This window comes from Zophobas morio, unplaced genomic scaffold (assembly GCF_036711695.1).
Source record: "Zophobas morio isolate AGI-343-1 ecotype UQ-CSIRO unplaced genomic scaffold, CSIRO_AGI_Zmor_V1 ptg000018l, whole genome shotgun sequence".
Classification (NCBI taxonomy): Eukaryota; Metazoa; Arthropoda; class Insecta; order Coleoptera; family Tenebrionidae; genus Zophobas; species Zophobas morio.
This window is the reverse complement of record NW_026972123.1, coordinates 829282-848801: the sequence shown is the minus strand read 5'-3', so window position 1 is coordinate 848801 and position 19520 is coordinate 829282. Positions and strand designations below refer to the sequence as shown.

Genomic DNA, 19520 nt, shown 5'->3' with positions numbered 1-19520 from the left:
ATATTTATTTACTTTATCATCACATACATAACTTTTTTTAACTTACGAAGGTTATTTATCATAAAGAAATAAAATTGGAAAAATCGAATGTTACAATTTTTCAAAACAGTTTAATTCAGTTACAATCGACCAATTTTTTGATGTCACAAGTTTTTGTTTTTTCTTTTATTTTTCAATTCATCGATTTTTAGTTTCGCAATTTGTAATTTTTCAACTTTTTAATTTTACATTGTTTCGAATTTTTCTTCCATTTTTCAATATTTTGGTTTCATAATTTTTACTTTTTTTCAATTTTTCGTTGCTTCAATGTTTGGTTTGCAACTTTTTAATTTTGAAATTTTTGTATTTTGCAAATTTTCATTTTTTGGCTTCTACAATTTTACAAAATTCTTGATTTGTTTTCAGTTTCATAATTTTTGTCTTAAATGTTTTGTTTCCTCAATTTTTCAAGTTTTTGATTTTTTCATTTTCCCGATTTTTTCATTTTTAGTTTCTGAAGTTCTTGATTTTATTTTTCAACTTTTCAATTTTACAATTTTTAAGTTTTCAGTTTGTTTCTTCAATTCTTCAAGTTTTTAATTCATAATTCATGTTTTCTTAAGTTTAATTTTCCAATTTTTCGATTTTAAAATGTTTTATCACAAGTTTTCGTTGTTTTATTTTCTTCCATTTTTCAATGTTTCGGTTTCATAATGTTTCCAATTTTTCGTTCCTTCAATGTTTGGTTTGCAATTTTTGATTCTTCAATTTTTCACTTCTACAATTTTACAAAATTCTTGACGTTTTTTCAGTTTCTCAATTTTACAATTTTTGTCTTCACTTTTCGTTTCCTCAATTTTTCAACTTTTTGGTTTTTCATTTTCCCGATTTTTTCATGTTTATTTTCTCGATTTTAAATCACAATCTTTCGTTTGTTCATTTCCTTTATATTTTCAATGTTTATTTCGATTTTATAACTTTTCCAGTTTTTAAATTTTTCAGTTTTGCAAAATTCCGTTTTTTCGATTTTTAAGGTTCTCAATTTTTAATTTTTCGATTTTTCAATTTTTCGGTTCTTCAAATTTTCGAGTTTTTAGATTTTTTAAAGTTTTCATTTTATAAGTTTTCGTTTTTTCATTCGTGAGTCTTCAATTTTGCAATGTTTCCGTTCTTTTGATTCGAAAAACCGGAAAAAACTGAAAAAACCAAAAATTTTTTCATTTTTGGTTTCTCAATTTTTAGTTTTCGAAGTTCTTGATTTTTATTTTTCAGCTTCTCGATTTTACGATTTTTAAGTTTTCAATTGTTCGATTCTTCAATTTTTCAAATTCTTAATTCATAATTCATGTTTTTCTTGGTTTTTAATTGTCCAATTTTTCGATTTTAAAGTTTTTTGTCACAAGTTTCCGTTTTTTTCATTTTCTTTCATTTTTTAATGTTTCCATTCAATTTTTCGTTTCTTCGACGTTTTGGTTTGCAGTTTTTTAACTTTGAAATCATTCGATTTTACAATTTTTCATTTTTTCTATTTTTCGTTTTTTGATTTTTTAATTTCTCTGCCTAATTTTACAATTTTTTAGTTTTCAGTTGTTCGTTCCTTCAATTTTTCAAGTTTTTAATTTATAATCCATGCTTTCTTGATGTTTAATTTTCCAATTTTTCGATTTTAAATTTTTTTAGCACAAGTTCCCGTTTTTCATTTTCTTTTATTTTCAATCTTTCCATTTTACAATCTTCAATTTTCGTTTTTTCAAATTTAATTTTGTCAATTTTCCAGTTTCTCGGCTTCCAAATTTTTCTATTTTTCGCTTCTTCTACGTTTTGGTCTGCAATGTTTTACTTCTGAAATTTTTCGACTTAACAATTTTTCGTTTTTTCAATTTTTTGTTGTTCGTGTTTCGATTTTTCAATATTTCGCTTCTTTAATTTTTCAGGTACTTGATTTTTATTTTTCAATTTCTGAATTTTACAATTTTTCGTTTCCTTAATTTTTCAAGTTCTTGATTTTGTCATTTTGGCGATTTTTTCATGTTTATTTTCTCGATTTTATATCACAATCTTTCGTTTGTTCATTTCCTTTATATTTTCAATGTTTCTTTCGATTTTATCATTTTTCCTTTATTCAGTTTTTCAAATTTTCAATCTTTGAGTTTTCAATTCCTCGATTTTTCAGTTTTGAAATTTTTCAATTTTTTGTTTCTTCAATTTTTCAAGTTCTTGATTTCAAGTTTTTAGACTTTTCGAAGTTTTCATTTTCTACGTTTTCGTTTTTTCATTCGTGAGTCTTCAATTTTACAATTTTGCAATGTTTCCATTCTTTTGATTCGAAAAGTTAAAAAACCGGAAAAAACTGAAAAAACGAAAAATTTCAAAACTGAAAAGGGGACAATCGAACAACTCGAAAAACTAAAAATCGAGAACTTTAAATCGAAAAAATTAATGAATAGAAAAATTGGAAAGAAAAAAAAAAGGAATCGAATCGAAAAATCGTAATCAAGGTAAATCGTTAATCGAAATTCATTTGTTTAACTCGTCTCAAAAAATTGATGACGTCATCATCGTCGTCATTTTGTAATGGAGAAACTCACTTGATCATAAATTCTTCGATTTTTAGTTTCGCAATTTGTAATTTTTCAACTTTTTAATTTTACATTGTTTCGAATTAAAATTTTTTTAATCACAAGTTTGCATCTTTTTATTTTCTTTCATTTTTCAATATTTTGGTTTCATAATTTTTACTTCTTTGAATTTATCGTTGCTTCAATGTTTGGTTTGCAACTTTTTAATTTTGAAATTTTTGTATTTTGCAAATTTTCATTTTTTGGCTTCTACAGTTTTACAAAATTCTTGATTTGTTTTCAGTTTCATTAAATGTTTTTTGTTTCCTCAATTTTTCAAGTTTTTGATTTTTTCATTTTCCCGATTTTTTCATTTTCAGTTTCTCAGTTTTTAGTTTCTGAAGTTCTTGATTTTATTTTTCAACTTTTCAATTTTACAATTTTTAAATTTTCAGTTTTTTTATTTACTTTCATTTTTCAGTTCTTCCGTTTTCAATGTTTCGGTTTCATAATTTTTCCAATTTTTAGAATTTTCGATTTTTTAGTTTTTCATTTTTCACTTCTATAATTTTACAAAATTCTTGATTTTACAATTTTTGTCTTCAATTTTCGTTTCCTCAATTTTTCAACTTTTTGATTTTTTCATTTTTCCGATTTTTTCATTTTTATTTTCTCTATTTTATATCACAATTTTTCATTTATTCACATTTTTCGAATTTTCACTCTTTGATTTTTTCAATTCCTCGAGTTTTTGGTTTTAAATTTTTCAATTTTGCAATTTTTTAATTTCTTGATTATCCAATTTTTCGGTTTCTTTAATTTTCAAAATTTCGATTTTACACTATTTCGTTTTTTCGATTTTCGAGTTTCTTAATTTAAATTTTTCGATTTTTCAATTTTTCGTTCCTTTAGTTTTTCAAGTTCCCAATTTTTATTCTTCAGTTTCTCAATTTTACAATTTTTAGGTTTTCAATTCGTTTTTCGAATTTTTCAAGTTCTTAATTTATAATTCATGATTTTCTTGATTTTCAATCCTCCAATTTTTCGATTATTCGTTTACGTAGTTTCTCAATTTTTATTTTTCAATTTCTTAATTTTACAATTTTTTGTCTTTTTCGTATGTTCTCGATTTTCTCTCACAATTTTTCGTTTTTTCATTTCCTTTATTTTTTTCAATGTTTCTTTCGATTTTATCATTTTTCGGTTATTTAGTTTTTCAAATTTTCAATCTTTGATTTTTCAATTCCTCGATTTTCGAGTTTTTAAATTTTAAAATCGGAAAAAACCGAAAAAACGAAAAATTTCGAAACAGAAAAAGTGGAAAATCGAAAAACTGCATATCGAACAACTGAAGAAACAAAACATTGAAAAAAGAAGAAAAATGTTGAGAAACTGTAATACTGAAAATTCAGAAAATTAAAAATTGAGAAACCGAAAAATCAAAAAAATTAAAAATTGTAACATCGAAAACTTGAAAATTTTGGAAATCGAGCGACTGAAAAATAGAAAAAATGAAAGTTAAAAAAATGAGTAATTATGAAACCTCAACATTGAAAAGTTGAAAATCAAGGGAAATGGAAAAACGAAAAATTGTGATATACTTAAAATGTGGAAAATGAAAATTAAAAAATTGGGGTTAAATAGAAAACAAAAGGCAGCAACTTAAAAAAACTGAGGAAACGAAAAATCGAAATATTAAAAACATTGAGAAATCGAAAAAATGAAAAATTGTGATATCGAAAAATTGAAAAATTTGGTAGTCGAGAATTCTAAAACGCCAAAATTGAAAAAGTGTTTTTTTTTAAATTATACCTTATTTAACATTTAACATGAAAACTTGAAAAATTGCAAATCAAAAATTCAAGAAACGAAAAATTACAAAATCTAAAAGTTGAAAAATTGAAAAATGCAAAAACTGAAAAATTTTACATTGAAAAAAAGAAAAATTATGAAATCAAGACACTAAAAAACCAAACCCAAAAAACTGAAAATCGAAAAATTGAAGAAATGAAAAACTGAAATTGAAGAAACAAAATAAATTCAGAACAATGAAAAATTGAAAAACTATAACATAAAGCAAACAAAAAATCTAATGAAAAATTACAAAGCAAAAATTTGAAGAAATGAAAAATTGAAGAAACCAAAAAAAATAAAAAATTTCAAATCGACACATTTGAAAAAACGGAAAATTATAAAAATAAAGGAATCAAAAAACCGTAATGGAAAATTATAAAGCGAAAATTTAAAGAAATGAAAATTTGAAGAAACCAAAAAAAAAATAAATTGAAAGATTGTAAATCGAAAATTTGAAAAATGAAAAATTGAAAAAACAAAAAGTAATAAATTTGGAACAATGAAAAATTGAAAAAATATAAAAATTAAGAAAACAAAAAACTAACAAAAAATTTCAAATCGAAATAAAAATTGAAGAAACAAAAAAGAAAAATCGAAAATTTTCAAATCGAAAAATTGAAAAAAATAAAGAAAATAAAAAACTGAAGCGAAAAATTCGAAGCGAAAATTTAAATAAAACAACTGCAAAAATCTAAAGATTGAAATTGAAGAAACAAAAAATAATAAATTGCAACAATAAAAAATTGAAAAAATATAAAAATAAGCCAAAAACGAAAAATTTCAAGAAATGAAAAATTAAAGAATCGAAAAATTGCAAAATCTAAAAATTGAATGAACAAAAAAATGATAAATTGCAAAAATTGCAAATCCAAAATTTGAAAAAATAAAGAAAATAAGACCCCAAATCCGACATAGAAATGGAAGAAATAAGTGCCGTTATCATCAGTAAACCGTCGAAGTCGAGCCTCAACGTCCCCCTCTCGGGTACCGAGCTCTTCCAGCAGAAGTCCGAAGCCGAGCAAAAGCAAGCCCAACTCCTCAAGGAGTCGTCGCCGAAGCCCTCGGACCCCCAATTCGGCACCCTCATGCACGGCAACCCGAACTTCGTCTACCCCATGTACTTGAAGAACGGCAAAATGAAAGAAAAGCGCTACAAGTGTCACAAGTGCCCTAGCGCGTTCGAGAAACGCGAGCAATACAAAGTCCACTTGAACCTGCACGGTTCCAAGCAGAAGTACAATTGCGAGTACTGCGACTACTCGGTCAAGTACTACGCCAACTACGTGCAACACTTGAAGAAGCACAAGATGAGTTCGGAGGCGTTGGCGGCGCGCGATTGCGACGACGTCGAGATGGAGGTGGAGGAGGAAGTTACCGAGGACGCGATGAGCGAGAGGAAGCTGTCGCTGGGCGATCAGCAAGCTTACAATATCCTGCAGCAACGGTTGTTAGTCAATAGTGCTAGTCCGAAGGAGGAGGAGAAGAAGACGTTCACGTGCTCGAGTTGCCCGTACGTGAATTACAGGAAGGACGCGGTGGACAACCACCAGAAGCGGCACGTCAGCGTGTCGGGGACTAAAAACAATTACACGTGCGAGCACTGTGATTATTCGGTTCCGCAAGTGCACTTTCTGAGGGATCATACCAAGTTGCACTTCTTACCAAAAAGTGGCCAAGTGGAAGGGTATATGGTGTGTGATAATTTCAAGCTGGTGTCGAAGAAGGTGGACGACGAGGAGAAGAGCGGTGAGGTGGTGTTCGAGGAGAACGGGGGGGAGGAGAAGGAGTTCCTGCCGCCGCTGAGTGAGGACGTTTCGGAAAAGTTCAATAATAACGACGGGGAGAAACAGTTCGTTAACGTAGATACGGGGGAAGTAGCGGGGGGTAGTGACAAGATGGAGAGTTAGTCAAATTTCTAGTGATAATTATCGTATTGTGAGGACTAACGAGGTTTGCCTTAGTCTTTAATATAGAGAGTATTTCTACAGAGTATTTTCACATATTGCTAGTACATTTTCAAGATCGTAGTATTAATTTCAATTTTCTTACCTTGAATAGTCTTGTATCTTGTATTTATTTTATCTTATTGATGTTCTTCATTATCATGGGTTTATTAATTAATAACGCCAAAGCATTTAATGCCAAATTTTGCCATAATTGTTGTATTTGTATTGTTTACAGAGAATATATGAGTTCTATTGCATCCAAAACGTGTTTCAATTTTTAATAGGGACACCTCGATGGACGCTGAAAACCACTTTTCTGATTTTTTATTACTTTCCGAGCGTAAGCTAAAACACCACCACCAGACGTCATCTCCATAATGTACAAATAATAAAAAAAAAATAAGTGTTTTTAATTTTACAAAATAAGATCCCCCCCCACTTGTGGTGTTTGACCCTAAACATCCGGATTTTTGAAAATCCAAAACCGAATGCTCTTAAATCTTGCAAACGGTTTAAGGTAATCTTAATCAAGGTAAATCGTTAATCAACATTTATTTGTTTAACTCGTCGCAAAAAATTGATGACGTCATCATCGTCGTCATTTTGTAATGGAGAAACTCACTTGAAATGACGCATAGCACGCTTCTTTATATTTATTTACTTTAGCATCGCCTACATAACTTTTTTTAACTTACGAAGGTTATTTATCATAAAGAAATAAAATTGGCAAAATCAAATGTTATAATTTTTCAAAAAATTTTATCAGTTACCATCGACCCAATTTTTTGATGTCACAATAGTTTTTGTTTTTTCTTTTATTTTTCGATTCATCGATTTTTAGTTTCTCAATTTGTAATTTTTCATTGTTTCGAATTTAAAATTTTTTTATCACAAGTTTGCGTCTTTTTATTTTCTTCCATTTTTCAATGTTTCGGTTTCATAATGTTTCCAATTTTTCGTTTATTCAATATTTGGTTTGCAATTTTTGATTCTTCAATTTTTCACTTCTACAATTTTACAAAATTCTTGACTTTTTTTCAGTTTCTCAATTTTACAATTTTTGTCTTTACTTTTCGTTTCCTCAATTTTTCAAGTTTTTGGTTTTTCATTTTCCCGATTTTTTCATGTTTATTTTCTCGATTTTATATCACAATCTTTCGTTTGTTCATTTCCTTTATATTTTCAATGTTTCTTTCGATTTTATAACTTTTCCTTTATTCAGAGTTTCAAATTTTCAATCTTTGATTTTTCAATTCCTCGATTTTCCAGTTTTAAAATTTTTCAGTTTTGCAAAATTGCGTTTTTTCAATTTTTAAGGTTCTCAATTTTTAATTTTTCGATTTTTCAATTTTTCGGTTCTTCAAATTTTCGAGTTTTTAGATTTTTCAAAGTTTTCATTTTATAAGTTTTCGTTTTTTCATTCGTGAGTCTTCAATTTTGCAATGTTTCCGTTCTTTTGATTCGAAAAACCGGAAAAAACTGAAAAAACCAAAAATTTTTTCATTTTTGGTTCCTCAATTTTTAGTTTTCTCGATTTTTAATTGTCCAATTTTTCGATTTTAAAATTTTTTGTCACAAGTTTCCGTTTTTTCATTTTCTTTCATTTTTCATTCAATTTTTGTTTTTTAAATTTTCCAGTTTCTCGGCCTCCAAATTTTTCTACTTTTCGTTTCTTCTACATTTTGATCTGCAATGTTTTAATTTTGCAATTTTTCGATTTTAGTTTTTCGTTTTTTCAATTTTTTGTTTTTCGTTTTTTCAATTTTTAGTTTCTCAGTTTTGAATTTTTCGATTTTTCAATATTTCGCTTCTTCAGTTTTTCAGGTTCTTGATTTTTATTTTTCAACTTCTATATTTTAAATTTTTTTCTTGATTTTGTCATTTTCGCGATTTTTTCATTTTTATTTTCTCTAGTTTATATCACAATTTTTCGTTTATTCACATTTTTCAAATTTTCATTCTTTGACTATTCAATTCCTCGAGTTTTTGGTTTTAAATTTTTCAATTTTGCAATTTTTGAATTTCTTAATTATCCGATTTTTCGATTTTACACCATTTCGTTTTTTCGATTTTCGAGTTTCTCAATTTAAATTTTTCGGTTTTTCAATTTTTCGTTTCTTTAGTTTTTCAAGTTCCCAATTTTTATCCTTCAATTTTACAATTTTTAAGTTTTTCAATTCGTTTTTCGAATTTTTCAAGTTCTTAATTTATAATTCATGATTTTCTTGATTTTCAATCCTCCAATTTTTCGATTATTCGTTTACGTATTTCTCAATTTTTATCTTTCAATTTCTTAATTTTACAATTTTTTGTATTTTCTCGATTTTCTGTCACAATTTTTCGTTTTTTCATTTTCTTTATTTTTTTCTATGTTTCTTTCGATTTGATCAAATTTTCAATCTTCCAGTTCCAGTTTTTAAATTTTTAAAATCGAAAAATCGAAAAATTTCGAAATTGAAAAAGTGGAAAATCGAAAAATTGAATATCGAACAACTGAAGAAACAAAACATTGAAACCTTGAAAAACTAAAAATCGCGAACTTAAAATCGAAAAAATTAATGAATAGAAAAATTGGAAAGAAGAAAAAAGGAATCGAATCAAAAAATTTGAAAACTCAAAAATTGAAAAATTGCAAAATTATAGAATTGTCAAAATTGTAAAGTCCAAAAACTGTAATATTGAAAATTCAGAAAATTAAAAATTGAGAAACCGAAAAATAAGAAAAATTAAAAATCGTAACATCGAAAAATTGAAAAATTTGGGAGTCGAGAATTCTAAAATCCCAAAATTGAAAGTGTTTTTTTTTTAAATTATAAATATTACACATTTAACATCAAAACTTGCAATTCAAAAATTGAATAAACGAAAAATTGAAAAATAGAGAAACTGGAAAATCTAAAATTAACAAACGAAAAATTAAAAAGTCTAAAAACTGAAACATCACTGAAAGTTGGAAAATCAAAAAACTGAAAAATTTTAAAGTGAAAAATTGCAAATCGAAAAACTGAAATTGAAGCAACAAAATAATCAATTCAGAACAATGAAAAATTGAAAAAGTATAAAATAAAGAAAACAAAAGACCTAATGAAAAACTACAAAGCGAAAATTTGAAGAAATGAAAAATTCAAGAGTCGAAAAATTGCAAATTTTAAAAATTGAAGAAACCAAGAAAATAAAAAATTTCAAATCGACAATTTGAAAAAACGAAAAATTGAAATTGAAGAAACAAAAAATAATAAATTCGGAGCAATGAAAAATTTTAAAAATAAAACCGTAATGGAAAATTATAGTGCGAAAATTTAAAGAAATGAAAAATTGAAGAAACCAAAAAAAAGATAAATTGAAAAATTGTAAATCGAAAATTTGTAAAAATGAAAAATTGAAAAAATATAAAAAAAAAGAATACTAAAAACAAACAAAAAATTTCAAATCGAAAATTTCAAAAACTGAAGAATCGAAAAAAATAAAGAAAATAAAAAACTGAAACGAAAAATTACGAAGCGAAAATTTGAAGAAAAAAACTTGGAGAATCGAAAAACTGCAAAAATCTAAACATTGAAATTGAAGAAACAAAAAATAATAAATTGCAACAATAAAAAAAATGAAAAAATATAAAAATAAACAAACAAAAAACGAAAAATTTCAAATCGAAAAATCTAAAAATTGAAGAAACCAAAAAAGTGATAAATTGAAAAATTGCAAATTGAAAATTTGATGAAATGAAAAATTGAAATTGAAGAAACAAAAAGTAATGAAGTTGGAACAATGAAAAATTGAAAAATTATAAAAATAAAGAAAACAAAAAACCCTAACGAAAACTTGAAGAAATGAATAAAAAACTGAAACGAAAAATTAGAAAGCGAAAATTTGAAGAAAAAAAACTTGGAGAATGGAAAAACTGCAAAAATCTAAAGATTGAAGAAACAAAAAATTATACATTGCAACAATGAAAAATTGACAAAATATAAAAATAAACAAACAAAAACTCTAACGAAAAATTTCAAATCGAAAATTTCAAGAAATGAAAATCTGAAGAATCGAAAAATAGCAAAATCTAAATTGAAGAAACAAAAAAAGAAAAATTGAAATTTGAAAGTTTTCAAATCGAAAAATTGTAAAAATAAAGAAAATAAAAAACTGAAACGAAAAATTACAAAGCGAAAATTTGAAGAAATGAAAATTTGGAGAATCGGAAAATTGTAAAAATTGAAATCGAAGAAACAAAAAGTAATAAATTGCAACAATGAAAAATTGAAAAAGTATCAAAATAAAGAAAACAAAAAACTAACGAAAATTGGCAAGTTTGAAAACTTCAAGAAATGAAAAACTGAAGAATTGAAAAATAGCAAAATCTAAAAATTGAAGAAACAAAAAAAGAAAAACTGAAAAATTTCAAATCGAACAATTGAAAAAATAAAGAAAATAAACGGAAACGAAAAATTGAAAATTTGAAAATTAAAAACTCGAAATACTCAAATCGCCACTCATTTTCATTTCGTAGAAGTTGTCAGAAAGTAAAAATCGCAAAAAATTGTTATAATTTTTCAAAGAAGCAAAATAACCTTCGATCAATTTTTTAAATTTAAAATCCACAACATTTTTAATATGCAAAATTTCATTTTTCGGTAAATCTACCGACGAATGAGTAAATTGTGGCAACTCTGCATTTTTGACGTAAATTTGACAGCCACAGTATACTTGATTTTTCGAAAGAGGCGGTTTACGCTTTGACATAACCCCAAAAAGCTGTCATTTTTGAACTGACACAAGAGCCCGATTTACACAGCCACAAACGTCTGCTACTTTTCATTTGTGCAGTGATTGTCTCAGAGCGTCCGCCCGTTTAATTTTTAATCATTGAATTTATCAACTCACCGCGAATGCGAGTCCGGACGGAATTGATGACGCTGCATGAATTTTTAAAAAATAATATCGGATTGCTAGGTATTAATTATCTGAAATACTGGCGTACCTATTAAGGAATAAATAATGGAACAACAACATCTTTGAATATTGATTGGTGTACAGCGTCCAGCGCATTAAAAATGCACAATTGGAACGTTCTTAAACAATGCCTGACCTAATTTAATTTACAGCACTGGTTAATTTATGGGGGTTCAAAGGAATTATTTCAGTTAGGTGGTCGTTTCTGGAGAGGTTGATTATTTATAAGTTCTTTCGTTTCTTTGATGTTGGGGAAATCCACTGGAATTGTTATATCGTTCGTATTATAAGTATTAGAAATTGTACGGTGGTGTGTGGAAAAATCGATGTGGAAATGCATATTTTATGGGGACATGAATAAGTGATCAGTTCTTGTGTTCTTTCACAGTAGTGGTCAATACGCTTAAGCTGTTTAAATTTTAATGAGGAGTCGGAGTTTACAAGGTTTTAATGCATTATCTATTATTCCTTTGTTCGAAGAATGGAGCACGAGTGGAAGGAAATTTAAAATCTGGTTTTTCTCACGGTGAGCTGGTTGAGTTTATAAAAGTGTAAATAAATACAGCCAAATATCAAATTTAGTTAACAAGAAGTCAATTTAGGCAACCAACAATACTACAAAGTAAAAGAAACCGATGAACACATTTTATCAGCGAAACTAAAGTCACCAAAGTGGAGTAGGTATAAGTAACAAAAAATAGGTAAGTAAATATACAGGGTGTTCGTGTTATCTGTTCACGCCTGAATAATTCTGCATAGGCAACCCATTTTACGTTCCATAAATATAATATTTTAATAAGAAGTCAGTTTGGGCAACCAACAATACCGCAAAAGTAAAAGAAACCGACGAACACATTTTATCCTCGAAATTTCGTTCTGACACTAAAGAATTTAATAGTTGTCCAATTTTTTGTAGACGTTTCAAAATAACAGTGTTGTATTCACAAAATTTTTTGGGAAAATGGAGTGAGCCGTTCCTGATTTAATCAATAAAATAAATTGACTCAGTCATTTAAGATAGGATTTATTCATCATCGATTTTTTGGAGTGGACAAGCAAATATATTTTGATTAAAAATCAGTCCAGTAGTTTCGGAGATTATGTATATAATAAAAATCCGGACAGTCGGCAGACAGACAGACAGACAAACAGACGGAAACGGGAGACCCATTTCTTCGTACTCTATGGGTCATGAAAGGTCGAGAAAACGTAGAAGTAGAAAGTCGGTCGACGGACTCGATTACAATACTTCCTTCGCTTACGCTCGAGAAGTAAAGAGTGATAAAAGTAGCGACAAAAATATATCAAAAAATGTGATAAAAAAACGGCTAAAAAGGGAGGAAAAGGATAAAAAAAGGGAAAAAAGAAGTGATCAATAAAAAAAATTATGAAATAAAACTAGTAAAAGACAAGGGCGACAAAAAAAGCAATCACGGGATGCAAAAATAAGTGGGAAAGATTACAAAAAAAAGGTACAAAAGAAAACGCGAGAAAAAATTACCACAAAATACGGAGACAAAAAAGTAGGACAAATAAGGTGTAAAAAACAATAAAAAATAGGTAAAAACGACAAAAAACAGACGATATTACATAGAAAGCTACTAAAAAATTGCTTAAAAAAATGGCGATGAAAAGTAAGCAAAAAAGGCTATAAAACGGATCAAAAAAGCGGTCGAAATAAAAGGGGAATTATAAAAGACAATCTCGAGAAAAAAATACAAAAACCACACAAAATTGCATAAAAACCGGCGGCAGAAAATATGATCGTAAAAAAACGAAAAATTGAAAAAATCGCCTAACTGAAAAATCGAAGAATAATTACAAATCAATTAAATTGAAAGGAACCACTAAAGCATTGAAAAACAAAAAAAAAAAACGAAAAATTATACGATCAAAAATTTGGCAATTGAAAAATCAAAGAAACGAAAAATTGAAAATACGAAAAATTAAATATCTAAAAACTGTAAAATCGGAAAGTTGACAAATTAAATATTCAAAAACAAAAAATCAAAAAATTGCAAAACGAAAAGTTGAAAATTAAAAATCGCAAACTAGAAAATTAAAAAATCCAAAAATTGAACAATCGAAAAATTAAAATGCGAGAATAATCGAAAAATTGAAAACGTGCAAATCGAAAAATCAGAAACTAATAAACAAAAAAAAAATGGAAGGGAAGTGAAAGAAGAAACCTATTAAAAAAAAACATTTCAAGATAAAAACCGCGAGAAAAATGATGACCAAAATCCACAAAAAAGGAATCAAAAACCCCGAAAAAAATGAGAAAAAAAGTTGCAAAAAAACAATTAAAAAACAAGAATAAAAATATCTAAAAACTAAAAAGTCAAAAAAATAAAAATCGAAAAACCAAAAAATTGCAAAGTTTAAAATTTATAAATTGAAAAATTGAAAATTCAAAAATTGCAAATCGTGAAATTGTAAATTCGAAAAATTGTAAAACAAACAGTTGAATAAAAAAGCGACAAAAGTAAGAGGGAACTTATAAAAAACGACCAAAAAAGTTGCAAAAACAACAGCGAGAAAAAAATTACTACAAAAAAATCCATTAAAAAAAGGGTAAAAATGGCAACAAAAAGATAACAAAGAAAGTTACAAAAAAATGCGTAAAAAAAAGAAAAACTTGAAAAATCGAAAAATGAAAAAAATCGAGAACTGGACAATAAAAAAGTTTTAAAAATAAAAAATTTAGTAACTGAAAAATTGAAAAAGTGGAAAACCAAAAATTGTAAGATCGAAGAATTAAAAATGGAAAAATTGTATAATCGAAAAATTAAAAAACGAGAATAATCGAAAAATTGAAAACGTGCAAATCGAAAAATTTGAAACTAATAAACAGATAAATAAAAAAAATGACAATTGTAAAAAAAAAAACAAAAAAGGGCAATAAAAAAGCGACCAAGAAGGGAAGAACCTACTAAGAAAACCGTTTCAAGACAATTGTTGATAAAAGTAAGAAGGGAATTGTAAAAATCGACTAAAGGAAGCAGCAAAAGTAACCGCGAGAAAAATGATGAGAAAAATCCATAAAAAAGGAATAAAAAAAAAACCCTACAAAAATGAGAAAAACAAGAATAAAAATATCTAAAAACTAAAAAGTCAAAAAATCGAAAAACCAAAAAATTGCAAAATTTAAAAATTACAAATCGAAAAATTGCAAATCGTCAAAAAAATGAAGAAATTTTCAAGTTCAATAACTGAAGAATGGGAAAACTCTAAAATCGTAAAATTGAAAAATCTTAAAAATTCTTATCGTATATTTAAAGTGAAAACTAGGAAAATAGCAAATGAAAAATTCGAAAAATTGACAAATTATGAAGCTGAAAAATATGGAATTAAAAAAACAAAAAATTAAAAAAATGTAGAATCATTAAAATTGTAAAGTCGAAAAACTGTAACACTGAACAACCGAAAAATTGAAAAATTAAAAATCGAATAATGGAAAAAATTTTAATTCGTAAAATTGAAAAAGTGAAAAACTGAAGAAATGAAAAATTCAAAAATCGAAGAATTGTACATTGTATATTGTAAAACAAAAAATAAAAAATAAATGAAAAATTGCAAATCGAAAAATTGAAGAAACGAGATTGAAAAAATTGAATTTCAAAAAAAACAAAAAAATTTATAATTATAAAATCGGAACATTGTAGTAAAGCAGAAAATAAAAAACCGAAACGAAAAATTACAAATTAAAAATTTGAAGAAATGAAAAACTAAAGAATCGAAAAACTGAAAAATTAAAAATCGAAAAATTGAAAAGTCGAATAAATGGAAAGTTTTAAAATCCAATAATTTAAAATTGGAAAAATACTTAAATTGTGAAATGGAAAGTGAAAATACATATTGAAGATGAAAACTATTAAAACTGCAAATTAAAAATTGAAAAAACGAAAAACCAAAGAATTAAAAAATTCACGCTGAAAAATAGAAAAAAATAAATAACCGAAACAGAAAATTGTAAATAAAAAACTTGGAAGAGTTGAAGAATGGAAAAATTCAAAAATTGAAAAATTGAAATCTCGTGAAATTGCAAATCGAAACATTCAAAAGTTGGAAAATCGAAAAATTACAAATCGAGAAATTGAAACGAAAAATCGAAAAAAAAATCGAAATTTGGAAATTGAAAAATTGAATTATTGAAAATCCAAAAATTGCAAATCGTAAAATTGTAAATTCGAAAAATTGCAAATCGAAAAATTGAGGAAACGAACAATTGAAAAATCAAAAAATAAAAAATCGAAAACACGAAAAATTACCAATCAAAATTGGTTGAAAAATTAAAAAACCAATTGAAAAGTCGAATAAATGGAAAGTTTTAAAATGCAATGATTTAAAATTGGAAAAATTCTAAAATTGTGAAATGGAAAGTGAAAATTTTTAAAAATTATTATTGTTAGGTATTACATATTACATATTGAAGATGAAAACTACTAAAACTGCAAATTAAAAATTGAAAAAATGAAAAACCAAAGAATTAAAAAATTCACGTCGAAAAATAGAAAAAAATAAATAACCGAAACAGAAAATTGTAAATCAAAAACTTGGAAGAGTTGAAGAATGGAAAAATCCAAAAATTGAAAAATTGAAATCTCGTGAAATTGCAAATCGAAACATTCAAAAGTTGGAAAATCGAAAAATTACAAATCGAGAAATTGAAACGAAAAATCGAAAAAAACCGAGAAATTTAAAAACTGAATTATTGAAAATCCAAAAATTGCAAATTGTAAAATTGTATACTCAATATTCATAAATGTATAATTTAAAACACGAAAAATTACCAATCAAAATTGGTTGAAAATTTAAAAAACGAAAGATTGCAAATAAAAAACTTGAAGAAACAAGCAATCGAAATTTTATAAATCGAAAAACTGAAAAATTGCAAACATCGAAAAACTGACTACTACTGAAAACAAAAACTTAAAAAATGGCGAAAAAAAAAATGAAAAAATGAAAAATTTAGGAACAGAAAAATTGAAAAACTGAAAATCCAAAAAACTGAAAGAAAAACTAAAAATGGAAAAATTGTATAATCGAAAAATTCCTAATCAAAAAGTTGAAAAATTAAAAACTGTAAAACTAAAAAATTGAGAATGCAAATCGAATAATTATAAAAGATATGATAAAAAAAACATCGAAAAATTACACATAAAAACAAAAACTCCCAAAAAACCTAAAAAACCAAACGCGAGAAAAAAAAAATGACAAAAAATCCACTAAAAACAGGAATCAAAGACGGCGACAAAAAATATAACAAAAAAGATACAAAGATTTTAGCTGGAAAGTGGTATTTTTTTATGAACAGGTCAGAATTTTGATTAAACTGTTAAAAAGTGGAAAAGAACTAATATGTAATAATTTATTATTAATAGGAAGTCAGTGGTTAAAAATAAAAGTTCAGTAAAACAAAATTTTATTCACCTATCTCAGTCTATTTAAATAAATTGCTTATTAATAAATAAATCCACTAGGTACTAAAATTAAAAATCACAAAATATGGACAACGAAAAGTTGGAGCATTTCTTGCATGAACAATTTACTTAAAAAAAAAAAAATACAATTCATGAACAGTAATTTTTGTTAATCTCAAATACAATAACATGTGGCGGCTTACATCAATTTTATTCCAAAACTAACAAACGAACAAAGTAAGCCCCCAAAAACGTCGCAATTAATAAAACTAATCCAAGAATCCTCGTCCTCACAACTTCCCCAAACACCCCTCGTCCTCCAAAATCGTCGACATCAGCTGCTTGTCCCTCAAAGCCCCCGCCACCTCCTCCTCGTCCCACACCAACCCCACCTTGTTCATCCTCGGATCCTTCTTCCTAATAATCTTCACAATCCCCCTCGTCTCGATCAACGCACACACCCCCACGAACTCCCCTTGGTCCACCACCTGAATGTTCCTCTTCCCGCACACCCTCCTATACACATCGTGCAGCCGCCCCACCGTCACGTCCTTATTCTTCGCCTTCTTCAAAATCAACAACAAGCAACAAACCACGATCTTCTGCTGCAGAGGAAACGCGTCGTCGGCCTCATCGTCGAAGCTCTGCGTCGTCCCGTACACGTTATTCAGCACACTGACGACCTGCTTCAGGTCGACGGTGTCGATCTTCTCGGTGTTGGCCTCGTCGTCCAGCTCCTCGGCGAGGTTCTCCACGGACTTTAGTACATTGTCGCTGCTTTTTTTGCGTTTGTCGATCATTTCCACGACTCGGCGGCCGATGTCGAGGGCTCGGCGCACGTCTCCGGAGACGGCGGCCACCTTACCGGCGAGCATCTGCAAAGCTATGGGGGAGAAGATGTCCAGGACGCCGGCGCTCCGCAGCCTGTCGGTGAAGATCTCCACGATTTGTTGTTTGGTGTAGGGGGCGAAGTGCATGAGTTGGGGTTTGAGCTCGCAGCGGGCTTGGAGTCGAGGGAGGATGCGGTCGGTGAGGTCGAGAGCGTTGGCGATGCCGACGAGGATGAGTTTGGAGTTGGGGGTAGCGGGCCACTCGAAGATGGTGTACAAAACGGACTGTTTTTTACTTTCGAGTTGGTCGATTTCGTCCAGAACTAGTAACCTAGAATGAAACAAAAAAGTTGCTCGAAATTGTGTTGCCACATAATGTGATTATATTATTGTATCAATACTTACGTTGTTTTCTGACTCTTCTGAAAATACTTTTCAATAGCCCCAACACAATCTTTCTCACTCTTGCTATTCACTTTCACCCCTAAATCCTTCGCAATCCTGGCAAAAATCGCCCCCGACGACTTAATCGACGTGCAATTAACATAAACTTCCCTAATCTCGTTCCTCACTCTCTCATCTTCCAGAATCAAATTCAAGGACGCCGTCTTCCCAGTCCCGGGGGGTCCACTAATATAAAGAGTCCCGGACTTACCCTCATCCAAATTCCCCAAAATAAACTCCCTCAACTCCCCCAATTCCTTCTGTCGTCCCGGCATCGTCGTGGGGCACGTGCTATGCAAAGCCCTCCTCGCACTCGCATACAAATCCGTCTCCTGAAACAACTTCCTCCGGTTTTTCTCCTCAGAACCCACTAAAGACAACCGCTCGAGTAACACAGTCGGGGTGGTAGGCGGCGTCGCCGGCACATTCTCACTATTACCCGAGTTGCTCTTTCTTTGTTTAGGCGGAGTCACCAGCCGCTCGTCCGCACTCTTCGACTTCGACTTCTGCGGCGTTCGTGGGGGCTCCTTGAAAGGCGACTTACTCTGCGCGGGCTCCTTAAAAGGAGACTTCAGGGGCGACTTGTCGTGCTTCGTCACGAGGGGGCTTGCCGTCAAGTCGACCATCAATGGGGGCTTCGGGCCTAAGTAAACAACCTCGTCGTCGTCGCTTTCCGAAAGAATAATCAAAGGGGGTTTGTTTACGTGTCTTCTGGATGTTGAAAACGAGTCGGCTGGGGTGGTGGTTTGCTTCTTGAGGAGTCGTCGGGAGCGCCTGGGGGCTTCTTCAGTCATTTTGGGGTTGGGTGTCTGCGTGCCCGAAAGTTGAATGGAACTGGTGGAAATGTTTGCTTCTCGTGTTTATAGAAGGAGTTTTAATGATGTTTACCACTGGTTTGCTAAATGGGGGTTGATAATGGCACTTTAATGGGCCTGGGATGGTTTGAACCGCCACTTTTGCTAATGACATTTGACGGGTTCCCGCCAAGGTTGGGGGTCACGTGATCACGTAAACAAACGATGACGTTTAAAATTTAAAGGGTCGTGGAGAAAAGTTTGTTGGAACCAGAAAGGGTACGTTTGTTGACGAAATTATTTGGTGAAAGAATTATAACTTTGAGGTGAAAATGTACTAGAAAAATTAAAATAATGACATAAACAAATTACAGATTCCTGTAAAGCCAACCCAACTACAACGCTCAAATTGTTGTTCATCGTGGCACTTCACTTGTAACATTTATTTAGAACTACCTATTTTTTGTAATTTTTATTTTCATCTGTCTTAAACGATATTTTAGGTCAGTAGTGATCCCAACTAACTGTCGATTTTTATTGGACAGATAATTTCCGGAACTACCGGACCGATTGTTGTCAAATGTTATATGTATGTCAGGACTATCATGTATATATGGTAAAAAAATTTGGCTAATCATTCCCACCACCAATCGGATGACCTCATCTCCAAAATTTACGGTGGTAAAATTGTTTTTAATTTTATAAAATAAGATACTCCTACACTTGGGGTATATGAATCCATGTTGAA

At 29.1% G+C, this 19520-nt stretch overlaps 2 protein-coding genes across 2 annotated transcripts; one reads left to right on the top strand and one right to left on the bottom strand.

The window, feature by feature from the left end:
* Window positions 1-5308: 5308 nt before the first annotated feature.
* LOC135130750 (zinc finger protein 675-like) lies at window positions 5309-6298 on the top strand. The gene has a single exon (XM_064058170.1). It carries the CDS (start codon window positions 5309-5311, stop codon window positions 6296-6298), a length of 990 nt encoding a protein of 329 aa, XP_063914240.1.
* A 10471-nt stretch (window positions 6299-16769) lies between these two features.
* Window positions 16770-19093, bottom strand: LOC135130866 (cell division control protein 6 homolog). The gene is made up of 2 exons (XM_064058312.1): window positions 17940-19093; window positions 16770-17865 (listed from the first exon to the last, which is right to left on the bottom strand). The coding sequence occupies exons 1-2, from the start codon at window positions 18770-18772 to the stop codon at window positions 16995-16997; spliced, it is 1704 nt and encodes a 567-aa protein (XP_063914382.1). The 5' UTR covers window positions 18773-19093; the 3' UTR covers window positions 16770-16994.
* Window positions 19094-19520: the final 427 nt, after the last annotated feature.

Coding starts and splice junctions, on each gene's coding strand:
- LOC135130866 (XM_064058312.1), bottom strand. CDS start 18,772: ATGACTGAAGAAGCCCCCAGGCGCTCCCGACGACTCCTCAAGAAGCAA. Junction 17,866..17,939: donor CAGAAGAGTCAGAAAACAAC/GTAAGTATTGAT, acceptor GTTTCATTCTAG/GTTACTAGTTCTGGACGAAA.
- LOC135130750 (XM_064058170.1), top strand. CDS start 5,309: ATGGAAGAAATAAGTGCCGTTATCATCAGTAAACCGTCGAAGTCGAGC.